The sequence below is a fragment of the Nelusetta ayraudi genome, unplaced genomic scaffold (assembly GCF_046127955.1).
Source record: "Nelusetta ayraudi isolate G7.1 ecotype Tasmania unplaced genomic scaffold, CSIRO-AGI_Nayr_v1 ptg000003l, whole genome shotgun sequence".
Classification (NCBI taxonomy): domain Eukaryota; kingdom Metazoa; phylum Chordata; class Actinopteri; order Tetraodontiformes; family Monacanthidae; genus Nelusetta; species Nelusetta ayraudi.
In genome coordinates this window covers 50,177-77,069 of record NW_027466053.1, presented here as the reverse complement: position 1 = coordinate 77,069, position 26,893 = coordinate 50,177, and the positions used below count along the sequence as shown (strand labels likewise).

General features: G+C 44.2%; 2 protein-coding genes across 3 annotated transcripts; both read right to left on the bottom strand.

The window, feature by feature from the left end:
• Positions 1-7,772: 7,772 nt before the first annotated feature.
• LOC142890681 (uncharacterized) lies at positions 7,773-21,464 on the bottom strand. The gene is made up of 11 exons (XM_076029889.1): positions 21,339-21,464; positions 21,089-21,202; positions 20,296-20,442; positions 19,853-19,963; positions 19,600-19,760; positions 14,809-14,908; positions 14,532-14,636; positions 14,217-14,363; positions 11,972-12,082; positions 11,687-11,880; positions 7,773-7,987 (listed from the first exon to the last, which is right to left on the bottom strand). The coding sequence occupies exons 1-11, from the start codon at positions 21,382-21,384 to the stop codon at positions 7,940-7,942; spliced, it is 1,284 nt and encodes a 427-aa protein (XP_075886004.1). The 5' UTR covers positions 21,385-21,464; the 3' UTR covers positions 7,773-7,939.
• A 930-nt stretch (positions 21,465-22,394) lies between these two features.
• On the bottom strand, positions 22,395-26,885 carry smg9 (SMG9 nonsense mediated mRNA decay factor). Of its 2 annotated transcripts, XM_076026217.1 has the most exons (13): positions 26,323-26,871; positions 26,153-26,227; positions 25,796-26,030; positions 25,574-25,671; positions 25,371-25,483; positions 24,870-24,981; positions 24,636-24,731; positions 24,400-24,485; positions 23,853-23,959; positions 23,657-23,764; positions 23,444-23,566; positions 23,210-23,354; positions 22,396-22,850 (listed from the first exon to the last, which is right to left on the bottom strand). In XM_076026217.1, exons 1-13 carry the CDS (start codon positions 26,467-26,469, stop codon positions 22,772-22,774), a joined length of 1,524 nt encoding a protein of 507 aa, XP_075882332.1. In that variant the 5' UTR covers positions 26,470-26,871; the 3' UTR covers positions 22,396-22,771. The 2 variants fall into 2 exon arrangements, with proteins under 2 accessions (XP_075882342.1, XP_075882332.1); XM_076026227.1 differs by lacking the exon at positions 23,210-23,354 and having other exon boundaries at positions 22,395-22,850; positions 26,323-26,885.
• Positions 26,886-26,893: the final 8 nt, after the last annotated feature.

The following is a 26,893-nucleotide window of genomic DNA, read 5'->3' as shown; positions in this document are numbered from 1 at the left end:
TACTTTGATAGTGATAAAATATGACACGCAGAGATAGAGAGAGAAAATCATCTTATCAGCCATTTGCAGCACGCAGTAATGTTTGGATCACTTTCAATTCACTTATGAACTGAAAGACCAGGCCTACTGGTGCCACAGTAGTTTACATGTTCAGACACATGACTCGATCCTTAAAGAGGACCTGCAGCACTCGCAATAAGCCACGCATATTAATAGTGTAACCATTTAGCTTGGTTCAGTTTCACTAAGTCAACTTCAGAGGCAATTGTGCTCATGGTTCATGTTTACATTTTTTTCCTGCCTGAAATAGTACTAAGTGGCCAGCTATGGCAGTCACAGTCTAAAGCAGTGGTCGTGAGCCTGTGGCTCTTTATTAAATGCAGTAGCCTACACGAGTCATTGTGAGGTGAAGCAGAAAGTTAGCAAGCTGATTTATACAGCGCAAACCCTTTTGCCGAAGAAGATTTTAGCTTTTAGCTTTGACAGATAGTTCTGAAGCCCGTCTGGCAATCTGGGTCAATTGATAATAAGGATGCAGTTAAAGCAAGAAGTGCCACTGCACTCAAGTTTAGCGCAGGCAGTGGCATTTCTGGACACTGCGCGCAGGCGGTGGTTCCGTAATTCGCTCTCACACTTCAATTCTCTGCACAGCAATAAAACAACACTTTGATGCCAGGATGGTTGCCTCCACGCACCGTGGACAAAGACAGAAAGTCAAAAAGGAAGACAGACACTTTCCACAGAAAGTGGAAAAGGGAGATGAGAGAAGAGGCGCGGAGGTTAGACGTGAAAACGGCCACAGTGCTTCCTTCAGACTCCAGTTTGGCGAAATCTCTGTATTTAGTTGTATTAAGAGTTACTAATTAAAAATAATAAATATTACATGGCTCTTTCGAAAATCATTTTTAAAATATTAGATTTTTTTTGGCTCTCTTAGCCAAAAAGGTTCCCGGCCCCTGGTCTAAAGGGTGGCGAGAAAAGCCTTGCGCCAATGTTACTCATTCTTGCAGCACAGTAAGCTAACTCCTGTATCTAGTACCTTATTTATGTAAGAGGCTTATTTAAAACAAATGAGAGTTGAATAATGGGCCAAAATGTACAAACAAGGATGACTGAGGATGCAACCCTGTAGCACACCATTCACATGCAGGGACATGCACAAATAGACACGAGGTGGTGCTAGAGCACCTGCTCTCTGGAGCAATGTGCCCTTTTTTGAAAGTTAATTTTTTTTTGCACAATGTTTGTTTGTTTATTGTTGTTTTTGTTTTGTTTTTTACAGTGTACAGTATGTGACCTATGGTGTCATCGCTCTGTCACGACCTTGCTCGAGGCCACAACAAAAAGGGAAATGAAACCATGGCAAGTAGTTTTAAATCAACCTTTATCAAACAAATGATTCCAATTTGACCAAAAATAGTGTGCAACACAAACCAAACAGGGTGCTGACGTGGAGTGCCTGGGAGTCCTGCAGCAGTGGGAGAGAGAAAGTCAACATGGCTGCAGGTGCTTAAGCAACCTCAGCACACTGGGCCCAGGTGTATTGAGTTACTGCGCCGGGAGGCTGCAGACAATTGTGAATTGACACGCCCACCAGAACCTCCTCGATGACACGTCAGGGGCATCACAACTCAATTCCGGATTATTATACATTTACGACCCAAAAGGTGTCTGTGTGTGTGTGTGTGTGTGTGTGTGTGTGTGTGTGTGTGTGTGTGTGTGTGCATGTGTGTGTGTGTGTGTGTGTGCGTGTCAGTGTCTCCCCTTCTGGAGTCGGCGTGGTGCCCCTCTCCCTCCTAACGTACCCAAGTGACGACCAAGCCAGCCAGGTAACAGGTGAAACAAAAGAAGAGTATTGTTTAACCCCTGGCCCCTAAATTAAACTGCCAAACTACAACTATCATCCTATGTTGTAAAGAATTTAAGAAAGTCTTAGCACAGCTGTGTGTGTCAATTAGCAATGTCAAAGACTGTGGTGTCTGAAGCTTTGGCCCTACTCCTACAGGCCTCTTGCCTGATAAGGCAAACAGACCCCTCGTTAGCGCAGTTTCTGTATGAGGCTACTTCCCCAGGATAGTTTCATCTCAACTCCCTAGCAAGAGCGTTTAGACAACAAATCTTTGATTCCTTCAACATCCACACTTCACTGCTGCAGCCTGACAAATTCACCACACGACCATTATTATTACCTGCTTTAGTACTCATTCATTCATTCATCTTCTATACCCGCTTATTCCTATTCAGGGTCACGGGGATCTGCTGGAGCCTATCCCAGCTGTCATAGGGCTGAAGGCAGGATGACACCCTGGACAAGTCGGCAGTTCATCGCAGGGCCACATAGAAACAGACAACCATTCACACTCACATGCACACCTACCGAATTTAGAATGTTCAATTGACCTCACATGCATGTTTTTGGAGTGTGGGAGGAAGCCGGAGAACCCGGAGAGAACCCACGCAGACACAGGGAGAACATGCAAACTCCACACAGAAAGGTCCCAGGCCCGGAATCGAACCCATAACCTTCTTGCTGTGAGGTGGCAGCGCTAACCACTGCACCATCGTGCACACATTTTTTTTTCTGTCGAATGTTTCTGCGTAGGAGATTAGACTTAATTTGTCAATTATCAATTATGCACAGTAGAGCAGATTTCAGCACAACATTGATTTTAGCTCATTTACTTGCCACTTGCAGAAATAATGCCAAGAAAAGCAAAGCAAAGAAGAATGTCTCTCTGACCTTCTCCTGATTGCCAGAGCAAGACATTGAGATCAACCATCATGAGGTCATCCGAATCTTTAAAGATATGGCACAGAGGAAGATGCTCCTCTAAAACAGGACTCGGAGAAAGACAATGATAACAGGACCACAGTGGAAACCCTTTTAGGTATGTTTGTGTTATCACTGTTGTATTTTACTTAACTTGCAGTCTTACAATCTGTTAAAAAGGTATTCAGTCAATCAATGGTCACTCTCACTCAAGTCATTATTTAGTCACGTGTTTATTTTATAGACATTAAAGGATGCACAATCGGACTGCATATGACTATTGGAAATAATCATGTGGAGTGTGATGCAAATGTTTAATGATATTCTCATAATACATATGTAATCATGTCTTGATTGCACGCATTCATTCCAATATTCTATTGGAATAAATAAATATGCAATGATTTCAGGCGTTGTCAGGCAACCGCCCCCCCCCCGCCCCCCATTTTCCTTTATACCCACCATCAGAATTGTCTCCACCTCCGCCAGACCCTCCCCCTCCCCTCTGGCATTGTCGGCAGGACTCTCTGTTAGAGGAAGAAGACGTGACTTCCATTTTTAAGATTTTTTTTCTGTGTATTTAAAAATAAGTAAATAAATAATAGCTTTTTTTTGTCTTCTTTTTTTTGTCTTCTCCTTTACTGTGGGTTGTGGTGGGTTGTGTTGTGTGGCAGAGGAGACGGGGCGGCAGCATTTTTGTTTTGTTTTTGCCTTTTGGGGATTGTGGGTTTTGCAAAGGAGGAGGAACTGCGGCAGCTCAGAGAGCAGGTGGCACAACTGAGAGCTGAAAACGAGCAGCATGTTTCACAGGCCGGTCCCAGCAGAGCCGACCCCATCTCTATCGCCGCAGGTGGCGATCCTCCAGTTGCAGGCACTGGCCCCCTGGTCACTGAACGGCTCATCGTTTTACCTCGGGACCGTAGGTGCCCCATGTTTAATGGCAGGACAGGAATTAGCATTGTCGAGTGGAAGGAGGAGCTGCAGGTGTGTATGCGCGCTCGCCGTCATCTGGAAGGGGAAGCCAGGGAGGAGCTTAGGTATCGCCCCCGCACAGAGAGTGAGGACCCCGTCAAGATTTTAGATGTTTTAAATGATCTTGACGGTTGTGTTCAGTCTTATGTCACCCTTCAGCAATCTTTCTTCTCTAGGAGGCAACAGGAAGGTGAGACACTGCCGGAATTTTCTTTGGCTTTGATGGCTTTGATGGAGCGTGTAAAACAATCCGCACCAGATGGCCTGCCTAATGCAGACATTGTTCTTCGTGACCAGTTTGTAGAGCATGTGCGTGACAGTGCCCTTCGCAGGGAACTGAAGCAGTTTGTCCATCGTCACCCTGCTGCTTCTTTACTGGACGTACGTGGAGAGGCTATTAGGTGGGAGAGAGAGGGGTGCCCAAGGGGTGCTAGGGAACGCAGTAACTCTCTTCCTTCGGCTTACGGCCTCCAGTATGGGGGGAAAGGTAGTTCTCACCCCACCTCTTCTGTCACACCTCATGAGTTAGAGTTAACTGAGATAAAGGGACTCCTGAAGCGCCAGCAGGAACAGCTTGATTAGCTGGCCCAGACAGTGGCTTCTCTGCAGGCCCGACCTCTTCCAAATCAACCTGTACGTAATGCGCCGTTGATTTGTCGCAGGTGTCAACAGCCGGGTCACTATGCCAGCGAGTGTGATGGGGAGCGGGTTCCCTTCCGTCCTCGTGCTGGCTCAGCCACTGGTCGTCCTTCTGGGGCTGCCTTTTCCCACCGTGTGCCCCAGTCGGAAAACCAGTGCCCGCTGAGCTACAGAGCCGAGGTTCAGACGGGGAGGAAGGAGACTCACAGCCAGGTCTTATTGATCGATTAATGGCGCTTTGTCCATGTATTGATGTCTTGATGGGTGGGGTCATGGTACAATGCTTATTGGACAGCAGGTCAATGGTATCCACTATTCCTGAAAGTTTTTTTGTTAAACCTATTGAGCCTTGGGGTCTAGAGCGTCTTCGTTCTTGTAATTGGCTACAATTGCGGGCCGCTAAGAGCCTCTCCATCCCATACATTGGTTATTTGTAGCTAGATGTGATGTTGTGTGGGAAGGTGATCCCTCGATGTGGGATTCTGGTAGTGAGAGACCCCCCTGATTCTGCGCCTGATGCCCCAGGCATTTTGGGAAGCAACGTCATTCGTAGATGTTACCAGGACCTTTTCGAGACCTATGGCCCTTCCCTTTTCAATTCTCCTGCGATTGCGTAAGATTGGGATCAGCAGGCAGCAACCGTGGCTCGAGTCTTGTTGTGGTGGTTTTTCTGGTTTGGTGTCCCACATCGCATTCATTCTGTCCAGGGTTGGAGTTTCGAGAATTCCCTGATCCAGAGGCTTTGTCAATTTTATGAAGTGGAAAAATCCCGAACCACCCCGTACCATCCAGCAGGTGATGGACAGTGTGAGAGATTTAACAGGACTCTCCATGATCTATTAAGGAAGCTGCCAGTCTCTCGGAAGCAAGACTGGGTTGCTTGTCTCCCCCACGTGTTATTTTGTTACAACACTACGCCACACCAAATTACGGGAGAGTCACCTTTCTTTTTGATGTTTGGTCGGGAGCCTAGACTCCCTGTGGACTTCCTTTTGGGCAGGGTTCAGGACCCACAGCCAGGAGGTGTGTGGGGTTGGATGGCCGAGCATCAAGCGAGGCTCAAGGTTGCATTGGAGAATGCTCGAGAGAGAGACTGTTGGCGGCTGCAAATCGTCGTAAAGAACGGCATGACCGACACGTGCGAGAGGCCCCTCTGCAGGTTGGCCAACGGGTTTATCTCCGAGATCTCGGCGTGAGGGGTCGACACGAGCTCCATTTATCATGGAGCTTGTGTCGACCCCTCACGTTTATCAGGTGTTGAAAGCCCCATCTGGAGACAGCGCGGTTTATACTATCACCCCTGTGGAGGAATTGTTCAGAGCCCGGCAGGTACATCGAGACATGCTAAAGGCCCAAATTGTTTCCAGCGTTCGATCACCCACCGTGCAAACTCCACCTGCTTCGGTCGCGCTAGCGGAGCCCTCTGATTCACCTGAGGATGGGGAACTGTGGCTGATGGCTCGTGAAACCTCTGTGCCGTCTGCCACTAGAACACCGGTCCAACCCTGCCCTGCTGAGCTTGTGACAACCCCAGAAGGGGGTGAAGCTGTCCCAGGCCCAAGTTCGAGACCGGCACCCACCCACGCAGTGGTTGTGCCCTCGACCATTCCGCCCAATCCATTTCAGCCAGCATTACGTCGAACCGGCCGTTCCACTGCAGCTCACCACTCTAACATTAACCACCTTCCCCAACCGGTTGACAGAAGACGGAACAGAACGCCCAATCCAGCACAGCCTGGGGTGAATGCCCAGTCTGCCCTGTTTAGGCCTTGGTTTTAGTCTGGCAAAGGGATAGCTCCTTTTGATTTAGTTTTTTTGTGTTCGTGATTGGGGCAATCACGCAGAAAAGGGGGGTGGAATGTGGCAGGTGGGTTTGCCCCCACCTTCGCGTCATCAATCACACCTGCGCCGGAGTGCAATCTTTGCGTCATTAATTACACAAGCGCAGGCTGGAGTCAGTACTCTGTCGCCTGGCGTGTCCGCGCTGAGAACTCTGTACTCCGCAGTTCTTAGGGTTTCGGCTAGCAATCCCAAAGCGGGCTTGGCCATAAACGCAGCCGGAGGAGGAACCCTGGCGGGTGCCCGTTCATCGGGAGGTAGTACTGTGTGTGCGTGATCGTTGTGCGTTCACCGCTTGGCTGTTAAAGCTGCAGTTTTCTGACCCTCTCCTTCTCTGTCGCTCGGCGTGGAGGCTGCTTTGCAGCTGAACACCGGTGCCCCCGAGACGGGTACTGGAAGGATGCTGATCTCAACCCCCTGCCTGGGTGCAGTCGCTCCGTCTTCCTCTGCTTTCTCCGTACCTCTGTTACTGTTGCGGCGGCGATGTCCTCGCAACCAATTGCCGCATTAGTGTAGCCGGGTAACAGTGGTGTCACCACCACAACGCGGACACTTTTCGTTTGATTTTGGTTTAGACAATTGAGTTTGTCTGTTTCTTTTGTTAGCATAACCACTTTCTTTGGTTGGTTTTCTTTTCTTTGTTTTGTTGTTAAATTTTGGTGAAACTTTGGGTTATTTATTGAGTAGCGATTTTGTTATAGTTTGATTTCCTTTTTAGTTCAGTGTGTGTGTGTGTGTGTGTGTGTGTGTGTGTGTGTGTGTTTGTGTAATCTGCCTTGTTTTAACTACTTAACGCTTGCCTGAGTGTCTCAAGGTATCAGGACTGTATATTCATTTTTTTTCTTGTTTCTTTTGGACAGGAGTTGGCGTAGCGTGCGGCAGACTGCGTGGGTGGTTCCCCTTCACTTTGGTTTATTTTGCACAGCACGAGGTGAATTTTGGTTTGTAGCGATTCCCTTAGCTTTGTTTATCCCCTTTTTTGAGTTTTCTTTGGTTTGTTTAGCCTGTCTGCTCGGCTACGTCCAGCCCTGTTCCCCATATTTTCTTATGTTGAACAGTCTTTTTGGTATGGTACTTATTTTCTTGACACTCAGGCAGCTCAACCTGGTCTTATTGTTCTTTTAAAAAAAAGTTTTTCCGTGTTTAAAAAAAGAGTTAACTATTTTAAATTGTTGTCAAATAAAGCTGTTTCATTTGAAGTTCATCTCGTCCTCTTAAATTTCAAAGCATAACGAACCTGTGTAGCCCGAGGAATTTTATTGTAGTTTATTTCCTGGGGTGCAACTCCCCAGGTGGCGTTGTCAGGCAACCCACCCCCATTTTCCTTTATACCCACCATCAGAATGGTCTCCACCTCCGCCAGACCCTCCCCCTCGCCACACATGCTTTGTTTAAAAGGTGGAACTTTTATTCACTGTGATTATTGTGATTGAAACCACACTGTCAAATCCACCACTCAAGGTGTGTAAGTTGAGCTCACCGACCCTGCCAGGAAGACTCAACTCAAAAATCATGCAAATACACTCCAGAGGGAAAAAAAAAACACCCAACATTTTAAGGAACAAATTGATTTATTTTATTCATCCGTTCATTTGTTAACATTTGTTGTTATTTTAATTTTTTAATCACAATTCCAATTATGACCAACAGGTTAAAGATGAAGCAGTCGGTGGGTGTGAGCTTTGGTTAGCGGTGGGGAAAAGCTGTTGTCTCTGGCAATTAAGAGGACATGAGCAGAGAGAGGAGGAGCGTGGGGAGCAGCAGCAGGCCGGCGCTCGTGCTGCTGCGCGGGCCTGCCGAATTGCAGTAGCTACCCTCACAGCAGCTGAAGGCTTCTCCTATAGTCGCTTTCAATTGATCACTGGCCGTTGAGCATATCTGCCTGGAGACACAGCCCTTCAAATTCGTCTTGATATTTCCCACGGTTACTAAGAGAACAAAAACAGTATTAGTGTGAGCGCGGGGTGTGAGCCTCTCCAGAAGGCACAGGTGGAACACAGAAATGCTTGAGGCTGTTACCTTCTGTGCTGATGCAGCGGTCCTCGTCCCCCTTGCAGGCCAGAGTCGCATCACACGTTTGTCCGTTGCAGGTGTAGCAGCTGAGGCCGTTCGGTGCGGTGTTCTTGGGCGCTGTCACACACACACACACACACACACACACACACACACACACACACACACACACGCGCGCGTTTTGCTTGAGTCGTACACGCGAGATGCTGATTGTCAAGGTTTTTCAGTACCTTGGACAATGGCAATGAGTTAACTACTACGTTGATATGTTTTTCAACCCGTAAAGCATGTCAGCTTCAGCCTCCACAATCAAGAACTGTTTCATCCCAATTTAAGATCTCCTATAGAGGTTCTAAGATATGGAATGCACTTCCTTTTAATTTTCTTATACTCTCTCAGTCTGTATTTAAAAACTTTTAACTTTTATTGCACCTTGTTGTGTGTGTATATCCCTGATCTGTGTTCAACTGGGTTTTATCCTAGAGGTTGAATTTGTTGCATGTGTTTTGTATAATGGTTTGCATCCTCATTTTGTTTTGCCTTGCTTTCGGGAGGTCCCCCTGTGACAAACCCATCAAGGGTTTTTATTTGGACTTCCTAGCACGTCTGCTTTGTATAATTCTTGATTTGTTTGGTTCTTTTTTTGTTTGTTCTTTTTCTTATTTTTATTGTATAGATCTTGAATATTTGCTGAATAAATAAAAGAAAGAAATGAAAGATAATCCTTCTACTGTCATGCCCATACCAGTATGCCTCCGTACAAACATCACAAATAATGATTTGTGAAAAAGATACCAAAGATACTATGAACCCCTCACTGAAAAACATTTTATTTAACCCAGCATGTAATGCATATAAAGACAGAAACCTATACCTTATACCTAGAAAACATAAAAAGGTGAAATAAACATACCAGGGGCAGCATTCTTGTTGCAGAGATCCGAGTTGCAACAGTGGGATGTTATTTGAATGCTGGTGATTCCAAAGTTGACCGAGCCCTGGATACACTCAGCAGGGGAAGTACAAGACTTCAATTGAAACTCACTTATTTTTGAGCCACCTTGGGGAAACAAACACAGTTACCTCCAGTTGTAAAGCCTCTGCAAAGGTTTCTGTTCACAGTAATACAAATACAACATGCTGCAACTAACTTCAAACAAACTACGTATTGAAAAAAGCAGCACATCGAAAGAATAATGTAGAAACTAATTTGTAATAATCAGAATACCTGCATATGACAGCACTGACATGGCACCACATTTATGTCCAGAGGGACAGGTCGTCTCAGTAGTCTCGGTGCAGGTATTTTCACCCATACACTGATAGCATTTCAGGGATGTGACTGGAAAACAAAATGGCACGTTAAAAAAAAACCTGTGTTAACAGCTCTGTCATCACCAACTGGCATTCTAAAAAAATCTCCTGGATTTGTCTTTTTCAAATTCACTGAATAAAAGTGAGGAAATCCTCAAGAGCTCAAAAACTGTTAAAGTCTCAACAGAAGAAATACTTGCCTTTCGGGAGAAGCACAATCCCCAAGATGAGAGTTATGAGATGCATTTTGTGAAGGCGGGACACGGTCTTCCTCGCTTGAGACCCTTGCAGTATAAATAGCTTTCCTGGTGGAGGGATGTGCCTAAATTCCCCAAGCCACTCCCTCATGTCAACTTTGCTTAAAAAAAAAAGAAGAAAAGAAAGTGAAACATAACTTCTTTCAAAGAAGAAGGAAACAACACCTCATGAAGAAGAAGAAAAGAAGGAAATGAGACCTAACTTCAGCCAAAGAAAAAGGAAAATATCTCTAAAGCAGGGGTAGACAAGCTTTTGAACCTGTAACCACTGGCCCAGGTCAACATCAGGTATCGATCCCCATAATAGCAAAAAAGAACAATTTGACCTAATAAAATTTGTTTTTTGAGGTAGGTTTACAAAAGTACAGCAAAAAGATGCAAATACACGTCTTCCAACAGTGCATGACTCAAGTAAAATAAGCTCTTCCTCCATCTCCTCCTCAATTGGCTGATTTTTTTGCCCCCCTCCTGATGCCCAGGCAGTGTGACCTGGGTGTCTGCTACTGGGCCCTGATTGCCACCAGCTCAAAACAACCTCCCCACAGTTTACATGCACACAAGATTAAACAGGAGGTGTTTATCGTTAATTAACTATTAAAAGAATTGTATCATGATAATTCCAAGATATTGATAACAATATAAATAGAAATAATAATTCAAACGCCAATGTTCAGTGTCACAAACAGGACACGCGTGCCTGCACATCTGTGTTTTCAAGCGAGACCGTCGTTATGACGTTATTTTCTCTGTAGTCAAAGCATTGCGTATGCGTTATTAAATGTTTATACACTACACGTTAACTTTCCTCCAAGGTGCTGTTTACACAGGGATGGATTCTTTGAAACCGCACATTTTCAAAAACGCCCTAAAAAAACAAAAAAAACAAAACCGCTTTTACACAAAGTCGTCTTCAAAAAAATTCCCGTTTACACGGAGATGCTGGAAACGACTGAAGACGATGTAGAAGCTATGCCCGGCCTGGTATCGTGCCGCAGGTTTACTCCCTGAAGGCGGAGGAAGAAAAAGAACACGTGAAGCACGCCGTGTGTGTAAAGAAGCAGTAGCTCGCGAGCAACATTAGTCCCACTGAGAATAGAAAGAAAGACTGCTTGTGAAACACCAGAGTTGAACCTCTGCTTCGAGTTACGTTAGAACACAGAGCCTTAAAAGGTCCATGTTATGGTTGACTGGGAGTCGTGCCAGTAAAGGTTTGCTAACTGTTTTGTCATTTAGGTTTCCTGTCTCAATATCCCAGTCCGCCAACCCAAAAGAAAATCAATACAAAGTAAAACAGGAGGTTTTGCAAATTGCTTATGTTGTGTTTATTTTCACTTTGCACACAGTCCACGATCGATCCACGAGCGCCGTGTGTTATTGTTCACTAAAGTTTGCGGTTTGTTGTAGTGGAGGTAAATGGGAAGACTGCAGGCCGCTAAAGTCCCGCGGAACGTTTTGTTGAGAGGGGTCTGGTGGGGAGAAGGAGGACTCTCACGACTCACGACTCTCTCGCTCTCCATGCGATCGAGCCAAACTACCTTGGTGATCGACCGGTAGATTGTGTAATTTATGACTGGCGTCACGCAGGCCGAACAGGGACATGCAGCAGGCCGGATGTGGCCCGCGGGCCGTACTTTGCCCAGGTCTGCTCCAGAGGAAAAAGAAACACCCAACATTTTAAGGAACAAATTGATTTATTTCATTCATCCGTTCATTTGTTAACATTTGTTGTTATTTTCATTTTTTAATCACAATTCCAATTATGACCAACAGGTTAAAGATGAAGCAGTCGGTGGGTGTGAGCTTTGGTTAGCGGTGGGGAAAAGCTGTTGTCTGGCAATTAAGAGGACATGAGCAGAGAGAGGAGCAGCGTGGGGAGCAGCAGCAGGCCGGCGCTCGTGCTGCTGCGCGGGCCTCCCGATTCAGCGCGACGAGTTTTTTTCCCGCCATTGCATTGGCTACCCTCACAGCAGCTGAAGGATTCTCCCATAGCCATTTTCAATTGAGGATTGGCAGCCTGTGAGCACAGCAGCCTGGAGGCACAGCCCTTCAAACTCATCTTCGTGCCTTCCATGGGTACTAAGAGAACAAAAACAGTATTAGTGTGAGCGCGGGGTGTGAGCCTCTCCAGAAGGCACAGGTGGAACACAGAAATGCTTGAGGCTGTTACCTTCTGTGCTGATGCAGCGGTCCTCGTCCCCCTTGCAGGCCAGAGTCGCATCACACGTTTGTCCGTTGCAGGTGTAGCAGCTGAGGCCGTTCGGTGCGGTGTTCTTGGGCGCTGTCACACACACACACACACACACACACACACACACACACACACACACACACACACACGCACACACACACACACGTTTTGCTTGAGTCGTACACGCGAGATGCTGATTGTCAAGGTTTTTCAGTACGGTGCGGTGTTCTTTGGCGCTGTCACTACACACACAACACAACACAACACGATTTGCTTGCCTCGTATACGTGAGATGCTGGTTCTCAAAGTTTTTTAGTACCTTGGACAATGGCGATGAGTTGGATAAGCGAGCCATTACGTAGCATGGCCGTGAAAAGTCAAGTTCTATTCAGTTTGGTTCTCTTCATTCTCAAAAGGACAGGTGATGCAGTGGGACTAATGTGAGCCTGGGTTTGTTTGAATCACATGTGCACGCTTGCTTTGTGCAGTGTCTCGTCCATGCGGTTTTCTTTGCAGCAAATGAAGCTTTTTTTCTTTTTTCGACAGCCACATGGTTTCTAAAGATGTCTTTAATGCTGTGTGTCCCACCAAGTTCAGTCAGTAGTGCTCACTTTCTTTGTCATGAAAACCTTTTGTGCCAGTCAGTTAACGATGCAATTTTAGACACTGTGCATCATAAGATCAGGCAGAGGATTTGCTGTTGTTGTTTTTTTTTTAACACGTTAAAAACCTGAGTTTGCAGCAGCAGGATTAGGGCCACAAGAGAAGAAAAAAAATTAAGCTAGAATCTTTTTTAAGTTTCCAATTTGAGAAGTTGAAATTTCGAGATTAGAGTTTAAATTCCGTGAATAAAGTTGACTTAAAAAATAAGACATTTCGTGAATAAAATCGAAATTTTGGAATTGATGTCAACGTGAAGTATATCAAAATGTCGATAGTAAAGCCAAAAGGCTCTGCAGCAAGCCTAGTGGAGTACTTCGGTTTTCGCCAGTTTCCTGATGACTGTGGGTGAACCTTGTGGGACACACCTGTTCATCCACCATCCATCCAGTCTACTCACCAATTTCCACTTTATTTGCATTGACTTTATTCATGAAATTTCATTTTTTGTGTCAACTTTATTCACAAAATTTCGTCTTTTTTACGTCGACTTTTTTCACGGAATTTTGACTTTATTCACAACATTTCAACTTAAAACTCGAAATGAAAACTTTAAGAAAAATCTCCTTCCTGTAATATTTTTTCTCTTCTTGTGGCCCTAATCCTCTTTCGTAGTTTTGAGCTGCCTCCATTCAGGATGACGGACATTCAGATTGTTGTGAAGAGCACTGGTCTGACACTGCCGGCTGATAGACTTTGCAACAGTGAGGTCACAGCGGTTGTAAGCAAATGTTGCTTTATCAGATATATTGCTCCTCTTCTGATCCTTGTTTTATCGTCACCTCATCCTCAACCTCATCTTTGATTTTCCTTATACATAAATGACTTGCAAAGCCAGCACGACAGGTGCCAGATTGTTAAATTTGCAGATGACCCTACCCCAGAAATGGTGCTACTAATTTGGAAGCAGCAAGACAAGTCAAGTGTGGTTTCATGTCATGAAAAATGAATCCAATCAGCAGAATTAATAATGATGTAGGTATCAGTTAAGTCTCATCAATTCCATCCCGAGTGAATGGCTTCCATGACTGAATTAATTAAGCATTAAAATCAAAATAGTAATTTTTGGCAAAGAAAAGCATGTGGTCACACCCAACACTGAATAAGTCTGGGCCTGCAATGAAAAGTGCAAAACACGCCTTTTTCTTTTCAAGATAATCCTCCAACTGTCATGCCCATACCAGTATGCCTCCGTACAAACATCACAAATAATGATTTGTGGGTTGCAGTGACACATCAGCGCAGTCATAAAGGTGGCAGACTTGGCTGATAAGAGTAAGTCCTGTGTAAGGTCAATTCACACTGCTATTACCAGGCAAATTGCATCTTCAATACAGATCAAATAGTTTGGAAAGGTCCTGCTGCCATCACCCTTGTAACTCTAACCCATCAACTACAATATGTTGATGTTTGATATCTCTTCCGTCTCTGGGATGAAAAAGATACCAAAGATACCATGAACCCCTCACTGAAAAACATTTTATTTAACCCAGCATGTAATGCATATAAAGACAGAAACCTATACCTTATACCTAGAAAACATAAAAAGGTTAAATAAACATACCAGGGGCAGCATTCTTGTTGCAGAGATCCGAGTCGCAGCACTGGGATGTTATTTGAATGCTGGTGATTCCAAAGTTGACCGAGCCCTGGATACACTCAGCAGGGGAAGTACAAGACTTCAATTGAAGCTCACTCATTTTTGAGCCACCTTGGGGAAACAAACACAGTTACCTCCAGTTGTAAAGCCTCTGCAAAGGTTTCTGTTCACAGTAATACAAATACAACATGCTGCAACTAACTTCAAACAAACTACGTATTGAAAAAAGCAGCACATCGAAAGAATAATGTAGAAACTAATTTGTAATAATCAGAATACCTGCATATGACAGCATTGACATGGCACCACATTTATGTCCAGAGGGACAGGTTGTCTCGGTGCAGGTATTTTCACCCATACACTGATAGCATTTCAGGGATGTGACTGGAAAACAAAATGGCACGTTAAAAAAAAACCTGTGTTAACAGCTCTGTCATCACCAACTGGCATTCTAAAAAAATCTCCTGGATTTGTCTTTTGCAAATTCACTGAATAAAAGTGAGGAAATCCTCAAGAGCTCAAAAACTGTTAAAGTCTCAACAGAAGAAATACTTGCCTTTCGGGAGAAGCACAATCCCCAAGATGAGAGTTATGAGATGCATTTTGTGAAGGCGGGACACGGTCTTCCTCGCTTGAGACCCTTGCAGTATAAATAGCTATCCTGGTGGAGGGATGTGCCTAAATTCCCCAAGCCACTCCCTCATGTCAACTTTGCTTAAAAAAAAGGAAGAAAAGAAGAAAATAGCACCTAACTTCTTTCAAAGAAGAAAAGATGCTAACTTCTTCAGCCAAAGAAGAAGGAAACAACACCTAATGATGCACAGGTCACAATTTGTGGCCTGTGCATCACCCAATGTCTAACATTGGGTGTTGTGGCCCACCAACACCAAATGTTAGACACTCCACTCCACTCCAATGCGCTCTCTTAAACAGCAGAATGGAACCAGACCTTTGAATTTAATTAGTTTGCAGGTGTTCATACGTCAATATTTCAAATACTGCAAATGAAAAGTTCTTGCAGATCCAGACAAGAAATTGCCAGTAGTTAATTAAGCATTCAAACTAAGAATATTGGAGTTTGGAGTTCAGGTGATTTTGAAAAAGAGAAAAATCTGCCTGTGGGTTGTCAATCTTGGGCTTCCCATCATCGGCCGTTCAATCCATCATCAGTCAGCTTCAGAAAATAAACTGTCTGAATGCACTTGGAGATAAAGTACAGTCATGTCTGTTCTTTAGGTTTGTGTCTTTCTTTTGTTTAGACAAGGGTTCTGTTTGTCCTACCTTGACCATGTTTCAGCAGAGCTTCCGCCTTCCTCAGAAGTGTCTTCTTCTAACAGTTCTCCTGACACTTCTTCTGAACGCTTATCTGAACAAAAGAAAGACAAAAACCTATGAAAACTAAAGACATAATGAACACAATCAAACTATGTGTGTTTTTAATTGAGATTGTGGCATGTTGCGCAGTGGGGTCAGAGGGAAGGCAGCGGGTGGGTGAGGATAGTTGGACCGTGGTGAGAATCTCACACGCCTAATTCTGGGTAAAACAAAATGAAATTAAATAAAATTCTAGAGTGGTCAAAGCCTTTGTGCTCTGCTCAGGGATTAAATCAGAGGTCACGCTTGGCGTGACATTTCCACGGTGCAGCGACATCAAGGTTTCACCCCTTTTTCTGAGACACAGGTGAAGGTGGTAGAGGGGTGAGCCGCCCCACTACCACCTGCACTGGGTGGGTTTTTATTCAGCCTGGTACTCATCCAGGTAGCTGGAACTACAAATCAAACATGACCTCCCCTGCAGGCATTACACAAACAAGGAACAACAAATGAGGATGTTCCCACATTGTGAGTTCTGCCTGCTGACATTTACTGGGGTGGCTACAAGTTCCTACATGAGGTCTGTATGTGCATGCCACATTGTTTGTAAAGGTTAGGCACATGTTCACACTTGACTGCCCCTAAACTATTGGCTCTTCTTAACTGGCGGGAATTCTTTCAAACTGCCATTAAATTCACAAATAAGACAGATATCTATCTTAGTATGAACCATCTCTTCCCAGTCGAACCAAACCACCGTAAAGTACCTGGCATTTTGACGTTATTCCAAGACAAGCTTCCTGACATTGGGAACGGTACAGTGAGGCCAAAATGTTTCTTTATATGGTAAAATCCTTGGCAAGCTGGATCCGTGGCAGGAGACACAACAAAATAAGGCAAAAAAAGAAAAAAAAGAAAAGCTATTTGAAATGTAGTCGCTTGGTTACAGCTGCAAGCAGCAGCAACAGACAACAGGCTCGATGAAGCACATCTCAACCACACCACTAGTACAAATTAAAGCCATCTAAAACTGTAAATATTAATTATATTTTCGAGATGTCTCCTTGTGGGCATGCAATAGACACGTACCACAAGACCACAAGGCCTCTAGGGACAAAAAGGGACTGGGATGTATATGTAGAAATAACTGTTGAGTTTGTTTTTTCCTTTACTTTCCCATCATGAACAGAAAAACAGTACACGAAGATGTTATGGTTAGTATGTCAATTTGTACGCAACCATTTGCATGTTTTTCACTTTTCTCGGGCAGAAATCCTCTCGCCAGTGCGGAAAAGAGCAAAGATACCGATGCAGAAATACTGAGCAAATAAGTAATTTAATGAACAGAAAATAAAAGATCGGAGCTCCGAGGCACAAACACAGTACAACCGACAGAACAGATGCAGAAGTGCAACAGCTCAAATGAATGCGAGTGCAAGTGCAACGAAAGTAGGAAGAAGAAGGTCTTTTATGCAGCGGACCGGGAGGGGACAAGATAAGGGAGAAGAAGGAAGAGAAGAGAGGAAGACAAAACAATGAATACAGGACTAGCAGGACGATATCACAGCTCATATCCTGTACGGGGAAATAGCCCCATAGATTGACATGTGGCCATGATGGCCACGTGGCTATACTACGACTCTAACAGGTTACATGCGCTACTAGTGATCATATGACACAGAATACAGCAGAGTAAAGAATAACCCAAGAATACATACATTCCATTACACCAGGTTTAATTCTGGACAAGCACTGGAGAAGATGGCAGCATAGAAGACTGTTTGTGCTCATTTGTTTCACCGTGCCTCGCTGGTGCATTATTCTGTATGACAAAGTACAGTATGTAAGGCTACACTCACATCGGGACTACCGGGCTCCATTGTTGCTACCCAAAGAGCCGGTGGTGTTGTGGCTTGCAGAGGGAGTGGAGAGTTTTAACACCTTGGAAGTCTGAGGGAACCTGGCAGCAATCTTGGCATTACTTTCTATGAGCTTTGCCAACAGATTAGTATACTAAAGAAAACAAAGTAACATAGGTAGGGTATTTCTTCTTTTGTGATTGTGTCACTGGATTAAGGGGAGTGTGACGCAAAGCCCAAAAATAAGTTTCATTTCACACAAAATAAAAAGCATTCCACTTACGTGCCCTGCCATGTGCGCATCATCTCACAGCAGTGAGATGATGCGCAGGATGTTAGACGGGCACCGTGCCAGTTCATTTCCAACATGTCTGGCTTTGCCCACAGCGGCTGACTCACACTGGGAGTTCGGGAAAGTGCATCTAAAACCATGGAGGGCAAATATCCTTTTCAGAAAAAAAGGGGACGTGCTCAGCATTCCTGCAACCATTTCTGAAGTATTGTATAAACCTCACTAAGATGTAGCCTCCGCTTTTGTTCTGAGAACACGTGTTCATCTGCTACTGGCGGGTACCGACCTGCAGAGGTTCATGTCAGTGAAACCAGGGCTTGCCACTCGCCTCACCTGCAAAGCCATCAGGATTGTAGGTGACCCCACCCACCCATCTCACAGTCTCTTCAGCCTGCTGCCATCAGGGAGGAGACTACGGAGTCTCCAGGCCAAAACCACCAGGCTAAAGAACAGCTTTTTCCACCAAGCAATCAGGAGGCTCAACGCTCTCCCTGCTCTGCCACCCTCCATTACCCCCTCACTGGCAAACTCTGCCCACCCACCCTCACACACACACACACACACACACACACACAGACTATAGACTATCTCCCCCTAACTGCACTACACGCACTACCTCACCTTACTGTGAATACTTTGTATAGTTTACCTTTGTCTATTTTAATCCTATTTTATTTGTTTTTATCTTTTCTTTTTTTATTTGACTTTTCTCTGCCTTGCGCCGGGGGTCTGTGAGGATCGAAAGTTCATTCATCATGTCATATGTCGAGTATGTGTGATGTCTGACAATAAACTTGAGTTGAGTTGAGTTGATGTAAAATTGCACAGAGCCTTAACAAAGGAGGCCAACTCGGAAGTACCAATGAATCGGCATTTTAACATTTGTGCAGCAGGGACCGCCAGAAATTGTTGCAAAGAGACTATAAATGACTGGTTGTCAACCAAATGAAGAGAGGAATTTAAAAAAAAACTCACTAAACTGGCCCTGATGTCTGACCTGACCCTATCTAAATGACAGCCATCACCCATCAACCCATCCCGCCTAAAGTCTGACATGCCCCAACTTGCAGTGGGCGGAGGCGTCCCCGAAATTTACGGGACAAAGTGAAGTGCGTCCCGTATCAGTTCATTACGGGACAGGTCTTTTAGTTGCCAAATATGGGACAATCGCGTATTTTACGAGAGGGTTGGCAACCGTATCTAGACCACAGACGGAAATCAAATGAGGTTTTGTCATTTTCCCTAAAAAAAAAAACAGGACAAGTTGTGTCCCGGGAGAGATTTGATTTTTCCCGGGACAGGTGGTGAAAAAAGAGAACAATTCTGGGAAAAACGGGACGGGTAGCAACCATACATATTGTGTTATTTACAGGCATGTGCTAACATTGCCCTGACATTGGGTGTACTGTGGCCAGACTCATACCTGACTGACTGGCTGACTGACTGCAACTGCTGGCTGATGTCGACAGAACGCTAGCTCAACACAAGACAACAGTCAAAGTGAAGATAGGCCACCAGTATGAATGCAGTGTACAAAAATACAAGAGCGCAATATAAATCCAGACCATTATTTATTACTACTATAATTATTCTTGATAATTCTTGATGATTATTGATAATCATGCTATCAATCATGTTATTTATTGAAGCGAAAGGAAGAGATGATTGACACCCAAGATTCAAGTCTAACCTACAGTAAATTCACATTCACTGGGCCTGATGAAATTGCCTTTATCAGAATGCTTTATTCACGTTCAAATGCCTCATCATTTGTTTCCTCAGCCACAAAAGACTTGTAAAAATGCCAGTTTGACTAAATTTGCAAGTGAAATAGTGATAACGATTTAAATGCCACATCTGGAGTTTTCCCACAGGATGGTTAGTGGAGGACTTCGGAAGAAACGACGTTGCTGTTACAGAAGTCACCCTCACAGCAGGAAAAGTCGTCCCCCATTGCCATTTTGACGTGAGGAACGCTGGCCCGTGAGCACAACAGCCTGGAGGCGCAGCCCTTCAAGGGGATTTTCTCGTCTTCCACGATCACTGAGAGAATAAAATAGGATTAGCGCAATTAGCGTTAAGTTTGAGCCACGGTAAACACACCAGTGGAATAGATAAATAGGTGCGGCTGTTACGTGCGGCGTCGATGCAGCGATCCTCATCACCCAAGCAGTTCAGAGTTGCATTACACGATAGTCCGTCGCAGTAGTAGCATTTAAGACCATTGGCAGCCATGTCCTTGGGTTCTGTCACACACAACTGAAAGCGTTATTACATGAACAAGGCTGTAAAAAGTTCAATTATATTCAATTTGAGTGAGGGAACAGGTGACACACAAAGACCCATTTGAACCTGGGCGCTTGGACGCACTCACAAAATCACGTGCGCATGCTTGCTTTGTGTAGCATCGTGTGCAGTTTCAACAACTACATGTGTTCCAAACAGTTTGGCTTTCTGTAATTTTTCTAAACATTGTTGAAAATGAGTTTGTTTAAAACCAGTAGTAGTGTATGTACGCACACATATATATGGGTGCATTAGTGACATCGCACACAAAGACAGGAAACAGACACCTAACCAGGGGCAGGTTGGTAGTTGCAGAGGTCCGTGTCGCAGCACTGGGAAACTGTTACAGTTCTGAAGTCTCCAAAGTTGACCGAGCCCTGAATACAGTCGTCAGGTGAAGCACAAGACTTGATGATGAATTCACTCGCATTTACGCCACCTTGAAGAAAAAACTCATGAAGCTTCTGCAGAGGTTTCTTCTCATAGATATAGCATGCAAAACACAACATACAAATGAACAAAGCAACCCATTAATGCATTAGGATATCTACAAATGCAAATCCAGTTGTAAAGCTTCTGCAAAGGTTTCTGTTCACAGTAATACAAATACAGCAAACTACAAAAACTACGACTAGTAACAATGACATACAGGTACTACCCGAAAAATGAGAAGATCAAGTAAAAGTTGTTTTATTTTGGCAATTTAACATAAAAGATGAAACAACAAATTTTATTGAGCCATTACATGCAAATTGACATCTCAAGCAGTTCCTTGTTGTAACTTTGCTGATTTTCATAAAGATTTGACTTTATGTAACATTCTAATTTTCTGAATTTTTGAATTTGAGTTTTTTTTAAGCTGCAAGAACTGATCAGCAAAATCCAAAGAATTAAAAACTTGATTTGCATATTATTTGTTTATATGATATGTCACATTCACCTTTTAAGTTGAATTGCAGAAATACTACAACGTTTTTCAGGATATTCTAATTTTCTGGGTAGTACAGTATTAAATAAAGATTACATAAAAAGCATTGCCATCTACAAATGTAGAAAGAAATTTGTGATAATGATGTTGAGAATACCGTCATGTGAAAACAGTGTAATGGCACCACATTGGGATTTTTCAGGGGGGCAGGTCATCTCAGTACCCGTGCAGTCATTTTCATCCATACACTCATAGCATTTCAGGGATGTGACTGGAAAACAAAATGGCATACAGTAATAAAAATTGTATTAAAAACTCTGTAATCACCAAATCTTCCGTTTTTGTAGTTTTCAGAAAATCATCAAGGAGTCAAGAATAGCAAAAGTCTCAACAGAACAAACACTTGCCTTTCGGGAGAAGCACAATCCCCAAGATGAGAGTTAGGAGATGCATTTTGCTGGTCAGTTTCCTTCCTTGAGCCCCTTGCAGTATAAGTAGTTCTCCTTGTAGAGGGATGCCCCATCATGCCATGGCCACTCCTTCATGTTAATTTCCATTATGAAAAAAAAAAGAACACACCTATTGTCTTTTAAAGTTTGAGACAAACAGTGACGCCGTCTGGCGTCCTTTGAATCACTCAGGGTGGAGCACTGCCAGCTGAGCTCTCCACAACTGATGGACACAACACTACGCCCAATGTATATATTCAGTCCACGCTCCAATGCACTCACCTAATCCTCTTTATACTTTAAACAGTGGAATCTGTCCACTTTTGTATTTGATTAGTTTGCAGCTGTTGTTTACCCTCCACTCGGTCATCAATCTGAAGTTAACCCAGGGGAGGCTCTAGAAAGTTGACGTGGATTTAAGGGACCAAACCCATTAGGTAAGACGGACCTCTGTTGATTCTACTAATTTTAAGATTTTCAAGGAAAATTAGTTACAACAGTCAGTTCTGGCAAACAAAAAAAAGTTTTAACAGTGCTGCGCGGCAGGGGATAAGTGGAATTAAATCAGGCTGTGGGTTGTCAGAGTTGTTCAAACCTCAGACTTGGTCAAAACAGACATGGGAGAGGTTGCAAAAATGTTTGCTGAAAACCTGCTAAGTTATATCCTGAGGAAAATGCTTTGGTTTCAGCCCTTGAACTGCACTGGGAGAGAGAGCATTAGAATGTGTAGGAGATCTGCAGGGTGCAGAAAGAAGAAGTTTCAACCCCTTTAGCCTGCAGTTGTGAACAAGCAGCTTAATAGTGTGCAATAGCGTGTGTGTGTGTATTAGTGTGTCCTGTCTGCTCGTTCTATTGCAAGGGGAACTAGTTGAGCAAGTACTGTATCTGGCAACCTCGGACTCTCCTGGATCTGGCCCACGACCACTTGCACAGGGCACACTCTTTATTCAGTTTGGTGCTTGTTTATAAGCCAGGCAGCAGAAACCACACATCAAACATTTTAAACTGTATTTTATTTGGGGTAACTTACATTTTTTTTTTTTTTTTTTTTTTACTTCTACTTAGATTTGAAGTAAAAGAAAAGAAAAGAAAAACTTGAGGTGTTTCCATTGAAAACCACAACGCCCGCGCCATCGCCTCAACCGCGCCATTGCTTCCTGACAACGGGGTGAAGCAACTTCCTGACAAGCAGTCTTCAAAACTGCGAGGCGTGGGGCACCCCCAGCGAGAAAAAAAAGTTGCTCAGCTCTGCAGCTTTAAGTGGGACACTGTGGTGCCAACCTCCTTTTGCAGGGCACGTTGGGTACGGATGACCACATCGGGCTGTCGCGCCGCGGTTTCCTTTCCCATGAACTGACACTGCGCTGTGCAACAGCACTTCAACCAAAGCTTCAGCAAAGCAGGCGGCTGTACTCGGAGAGGGCAGAGGACTTCTTCACTGCATCCCAGATACGGGCAGCATAGTGGAACCTGCGAAAGCACCAAACATTGAGACCAGACCAGTTATTTGTGTTCTTTAAGGAGCAAATCAAATCAAATCAAATCAAATGAATAAAATGCATCAAATGTTACTTTTTGGTTTTGTCAAATTTTTATTCATAAAATAATTGATGTTAGGACTGTCTGAAACTGTAAATATGAATAATATTTTCAAGGCGGGTCCTAGCGGGCATGTGATGACCACATGACCTCTCTGGACAAATAATGGGCCGGGATGTTCATCAAACCGAACAGAACAAACATTCAGGAAGCTAATCCCGTCCTCCCTTTGAGTAAACTCCTCGGCCTCGTCTAACCAAGCCAATGTTGACTGCAAAACAACAGTTTACCAGTTCTTCTCGGTGAGAATGGTGTGTGACAGCTGACAGCGGGGCATGGCCAGGATCTGACTGCGCAGTTTGAAGACCATGGTGGAGAATGAAGGATGCCCTTTATAGCCTGGCAGCAGCGAGAAGAGAGGGTACGTGCCCAAACCTAAAAAAGATGCAGACGTTAAATTCCATATCCCGTAATGCTCATGTAGCAACTGGGATTTCCCTTCCGTTGTATGTAGACACACTGACCTGCTTTAGTTAGATTATCCTCTTCAGACTCCTGCACAGGAAGGAGAAACATGTTGACCTCAGTTCCCATGTAGTCGTGGCCCAATCCAGGGAAGATATTGCAGTCCAACATGGACAAGGTGCCTAGAAAACCAATCATATTTCCTTACACTAATTCTTTTTTTTTTTATTAGATCCAGAGAAGAGGTGAAAATAAATATATATTCTTTTAACCTTTGTACTTGAGATGAGAGTGAGACATCAGTTTGTCCACGACCATGTGCATGTTTTTCACATTTCTCGGGCAGAAATCATCTCGCTGGGCTTTATTCTGGACAAACACTGCAGAAGAAGGCAGCTTAGAAGGCTAGTTGTGCTCATTTGTATCTCACCGTGCCTCCATGATGTGTTTTTATGTGTGTTAAGTCACCTATGTGAGGGTAGTACTCGGCTCCATCGTCGCCACCAGAAGAGCCGGTGCTGTCATGGCTTGCAGACGGAGTGGAGGGCTTCAACATTTCAGCTGTCTGAAGGAACCTGTAAGCAAAACTTGCCATTACTTTATATGAGCTTTGCCGATACATAACTCCATTAATGAGGACAAGGCTACATGAGCTGGACATTTGAGGAAGGGCAGTGTGATACACAGGAAACTATTTTGTGTGCAACAAAACCTAGTGTGCAACAAAACCTAGTTTTGTTGCACACAAAATAGAAAACATTCCATTTATGCTTCATCATGAGTCACTGCTTTGAGAGAACACTAAGGTTAGAAAGGGCAGGATGCCAGTTCATTTCCAACATGTACGGCTTTGCCCACAGTGGGTGACTGTGTAATAATATCCTTCCCAGAGAAAAGGAGGACGTGCTCAGCATTCCTGCAACCATTTCTAAAGTATCGTTCCAACCTCACTAAGACGTACCCTCTGCTTTTATCATGAGCACACATGTCCTTATCCTACTGGCAAGGGGCCTACCTGTACAGGTTCAAGTCGGTGAACCAGTCTTGAACAACGATGACCACATGGCACACTGTAAACAGGAAGGCGGCGATCTGAAGGGACTGTGGGTGTGAATATAGAGGCGGCATCAGATCAGCGTGGCCACATCATCATAATAAAAATGATCAAACGCCCACCGCTGGATGGCATCTGTCAGTGCACAGTAAAGCAAACTGCTTTCATCTGCTGCCACCTGCAGGTCAGCCACTGACCTGTATCTCCACGTATGTGTGAGGTAGGTTGTACTCCGGAGGATACTTCCGATCATTATTGATGAGGTGGTCGAGAATAGATGGACTGAGCATTGGCTGCGGAAACAAACGTAAACATTTACAGTCTCTTTAATTATTCATTTAAGATCGTAAGACATTTAGATGATTCTGGTTGATGAATCTCTAACTTTACTTTCACTTTCTTCTTTGCATCTTTTAAGTTTTGTTTCGTACCTGTGTGTCCAAGAAGATGACTCTCTCCTGTGTGATGAAGAAATCAATCCCTGAGCTCTGGTGACCTCCCCTCTCCTTGATCTCTTGAGACTGGGCTCTGAACACATAACCTCTGACAATACCAACGTTCACAATTACTCCATGTATATCTTATTAATCTATTTAACTAATACAGAAAAAACAAAATACAAATTCAAGGTCTCAAAATTGGAAATTTAGCAATTCAATGAAAGAATGTTTTTCAACTTTGTTTTATTTGTTGGAGTGAAAAGCTCAAAATAACTTGAACTCCATTTAAAAGAGTATGGTTTGTCACTCTTGAAGTTTTCCATTGCAAACTAATTAATTTTAGGACCGAATGTATGGTAGACAATCGAAAAAAAACTTCAGGTGTTAGGTGACAGATGTGACTGCTAAAAACAAAGCAAAAAACCCAATGTGTATAGTTTAGAAATCCAAACAAAACCAAAACCTAAACTAAATTAAACTAAACTAAATTACCTCTGATCTTCCTCAGCTGTGTTGGCTGATAACAGTGACATGATGGTAGATTTCCCAGATCCCTGCAGGCCGATGACTCCCACCACCAACATGTCAGTCTGGTCCCTGAGATACTTTATCCCATCACACAACATCAACTTTCTGGTTAACTGATGAATAAAACAGCAAAAAACAACAATTCCTTATACGTGCAACCGACTCACCTCCATAGCACTGTCACACCAATTCATCTGATCATCCACAAGCTTGATGCTGTGCTTCATCTTCTCCGGAGGAAGGAGTTTGGACTGGCCAACCATGGCTGAAAGTCACATGATATGATGCAGCTTAACTTTCCGATACGAACGATTGCACTGTGATGAAGTACGGCTCATAAATGAAAGCATAAAATCATTGGGGCTTTTTTTTTTTTGGACAGTACTCACGATCCACAGCACTGCTGGATGCAGAAGCACCCATTCCCCTGTTCTGGATCTGGTAAACAGGCTGTGTGGGTCGCTGACCTTCCTTCTCCATCTTGGAGGCTCCAGGCCCAGAGGGCTGAGCTGCTGACTCCGAGGTTGTCCCCGGCTTTGCTCCATCATCCCTGGCTTTCATCAGCATGATGGGCTTTTCTGAGACTGTGGCTCCACTGACATGTAGACTCTGTGATGGCTTTGCCTTCCAAACAAAAAGGTACGCATTCTCGATTAAACGGGGTCAAACGCCTTAATGTCTGCAAAAACGATATCTTACTACATTACATAAGTTGGGCACTAAACTGTGACCGCATATAAGTTTACCCTATCCGACGGGGGTTTGGCAAGAATGATGGGGGTCTTCTGAATAACAGGACCAGGGGGATCCTCACTTCCATCCTGGAGAGAAAGATCATGTTTAGGCTCTGGAAGTACACGCATTGACGTATTAGCGCCCAGGTCCAGGCAAACGCTGATGCGTGCGTTAGAATTACCCGTCGTTCTCTCGGTTGGTATTCTCGATCCCTACTTGGCCCAGATAGGTTTTGCCCCGGCGGTAGAACATCTCGTTCTCCCCGGCGTCTTCTCCGCCTGCGTCCCTGGCCGTACATCCCGGGTTGACTGTGACCGGACTCTGACATGATGCTGCGTACTTGAATGACTGACTGACTACAACTGCTGACAGATGTCAACACAATGCTAGCTCAACACACGATGCAATGGTCGAAAGCGAGGGAACCTCAAGGCAGAGACGATTTGACGAATATGTTTTTGTTCCCCAGACACACGAGACTCAAGTCTCGCCTATGTGTATCGCTACAAACGCGTTTGTTGTCATTTCACGTTATTTTACGGAAACTTGGTTACAGGTGAACACGAAACGCCTTCTCCATGAAGTTAGCTTACCCTTTGTGCTTGTGCGCTGAATTCAAAAACTAGTGTCGATCTGTGTTTTGTGTTTCTGGGGCGGTGAGTAAATGTTAACCCGCTCATTTAAACTCCGCCCGTCTGAAAATCTGTTTTACACATAACAAACGCGTCTTATGTGCTCTGAAAGTTAATGCT

Bases quoted from the DNA above. Each gene is read 5' to 3' on its own strand.
- LOC142890681 (XM_076029889.1), bottom strand. From the start codon at position 21,384: ATGCATCTCCTAACTCTCATCTTGGGGATTGTGCTTCTCCCGAAAG. The intron at 20,443-21,088 runs GTATTCTCAACA...TTTTTCTTCAAG, and splicing joins TACACTGTTTTCACATGACG to GTGGCGTAAATGCGAGTGAA. The intron at 19,761-19,852 runs GTAACAGCCGCA...TTATTCTCTCAG, and splicing joins TCGCTGCATCGACGCCGCAC to TGATCGTGGAAGACGAGAAA.
- smg9 (XM_076026217.1), bottom strand. From the start codon at position 26,469: ATGTCAGAGTCCGGTCACAGTCAACCCGGGATGTACGGCCAGGGACGC. The intron at 26,031-26,152 runs GTAAACTTATAT...TTTGTTTGGAAG, and splicing joins CCAAACCCCCGTCGGATAGG to GCAAAGCCATCACAGAGTCT. The intron at 22,851-23,209 runs GTAAACTGTTGT...GTGCTTTCGCAG, and splicing joins ATTCTCACCGAGAAGAACTG to GTTCCACTATGCTGCCCGTA.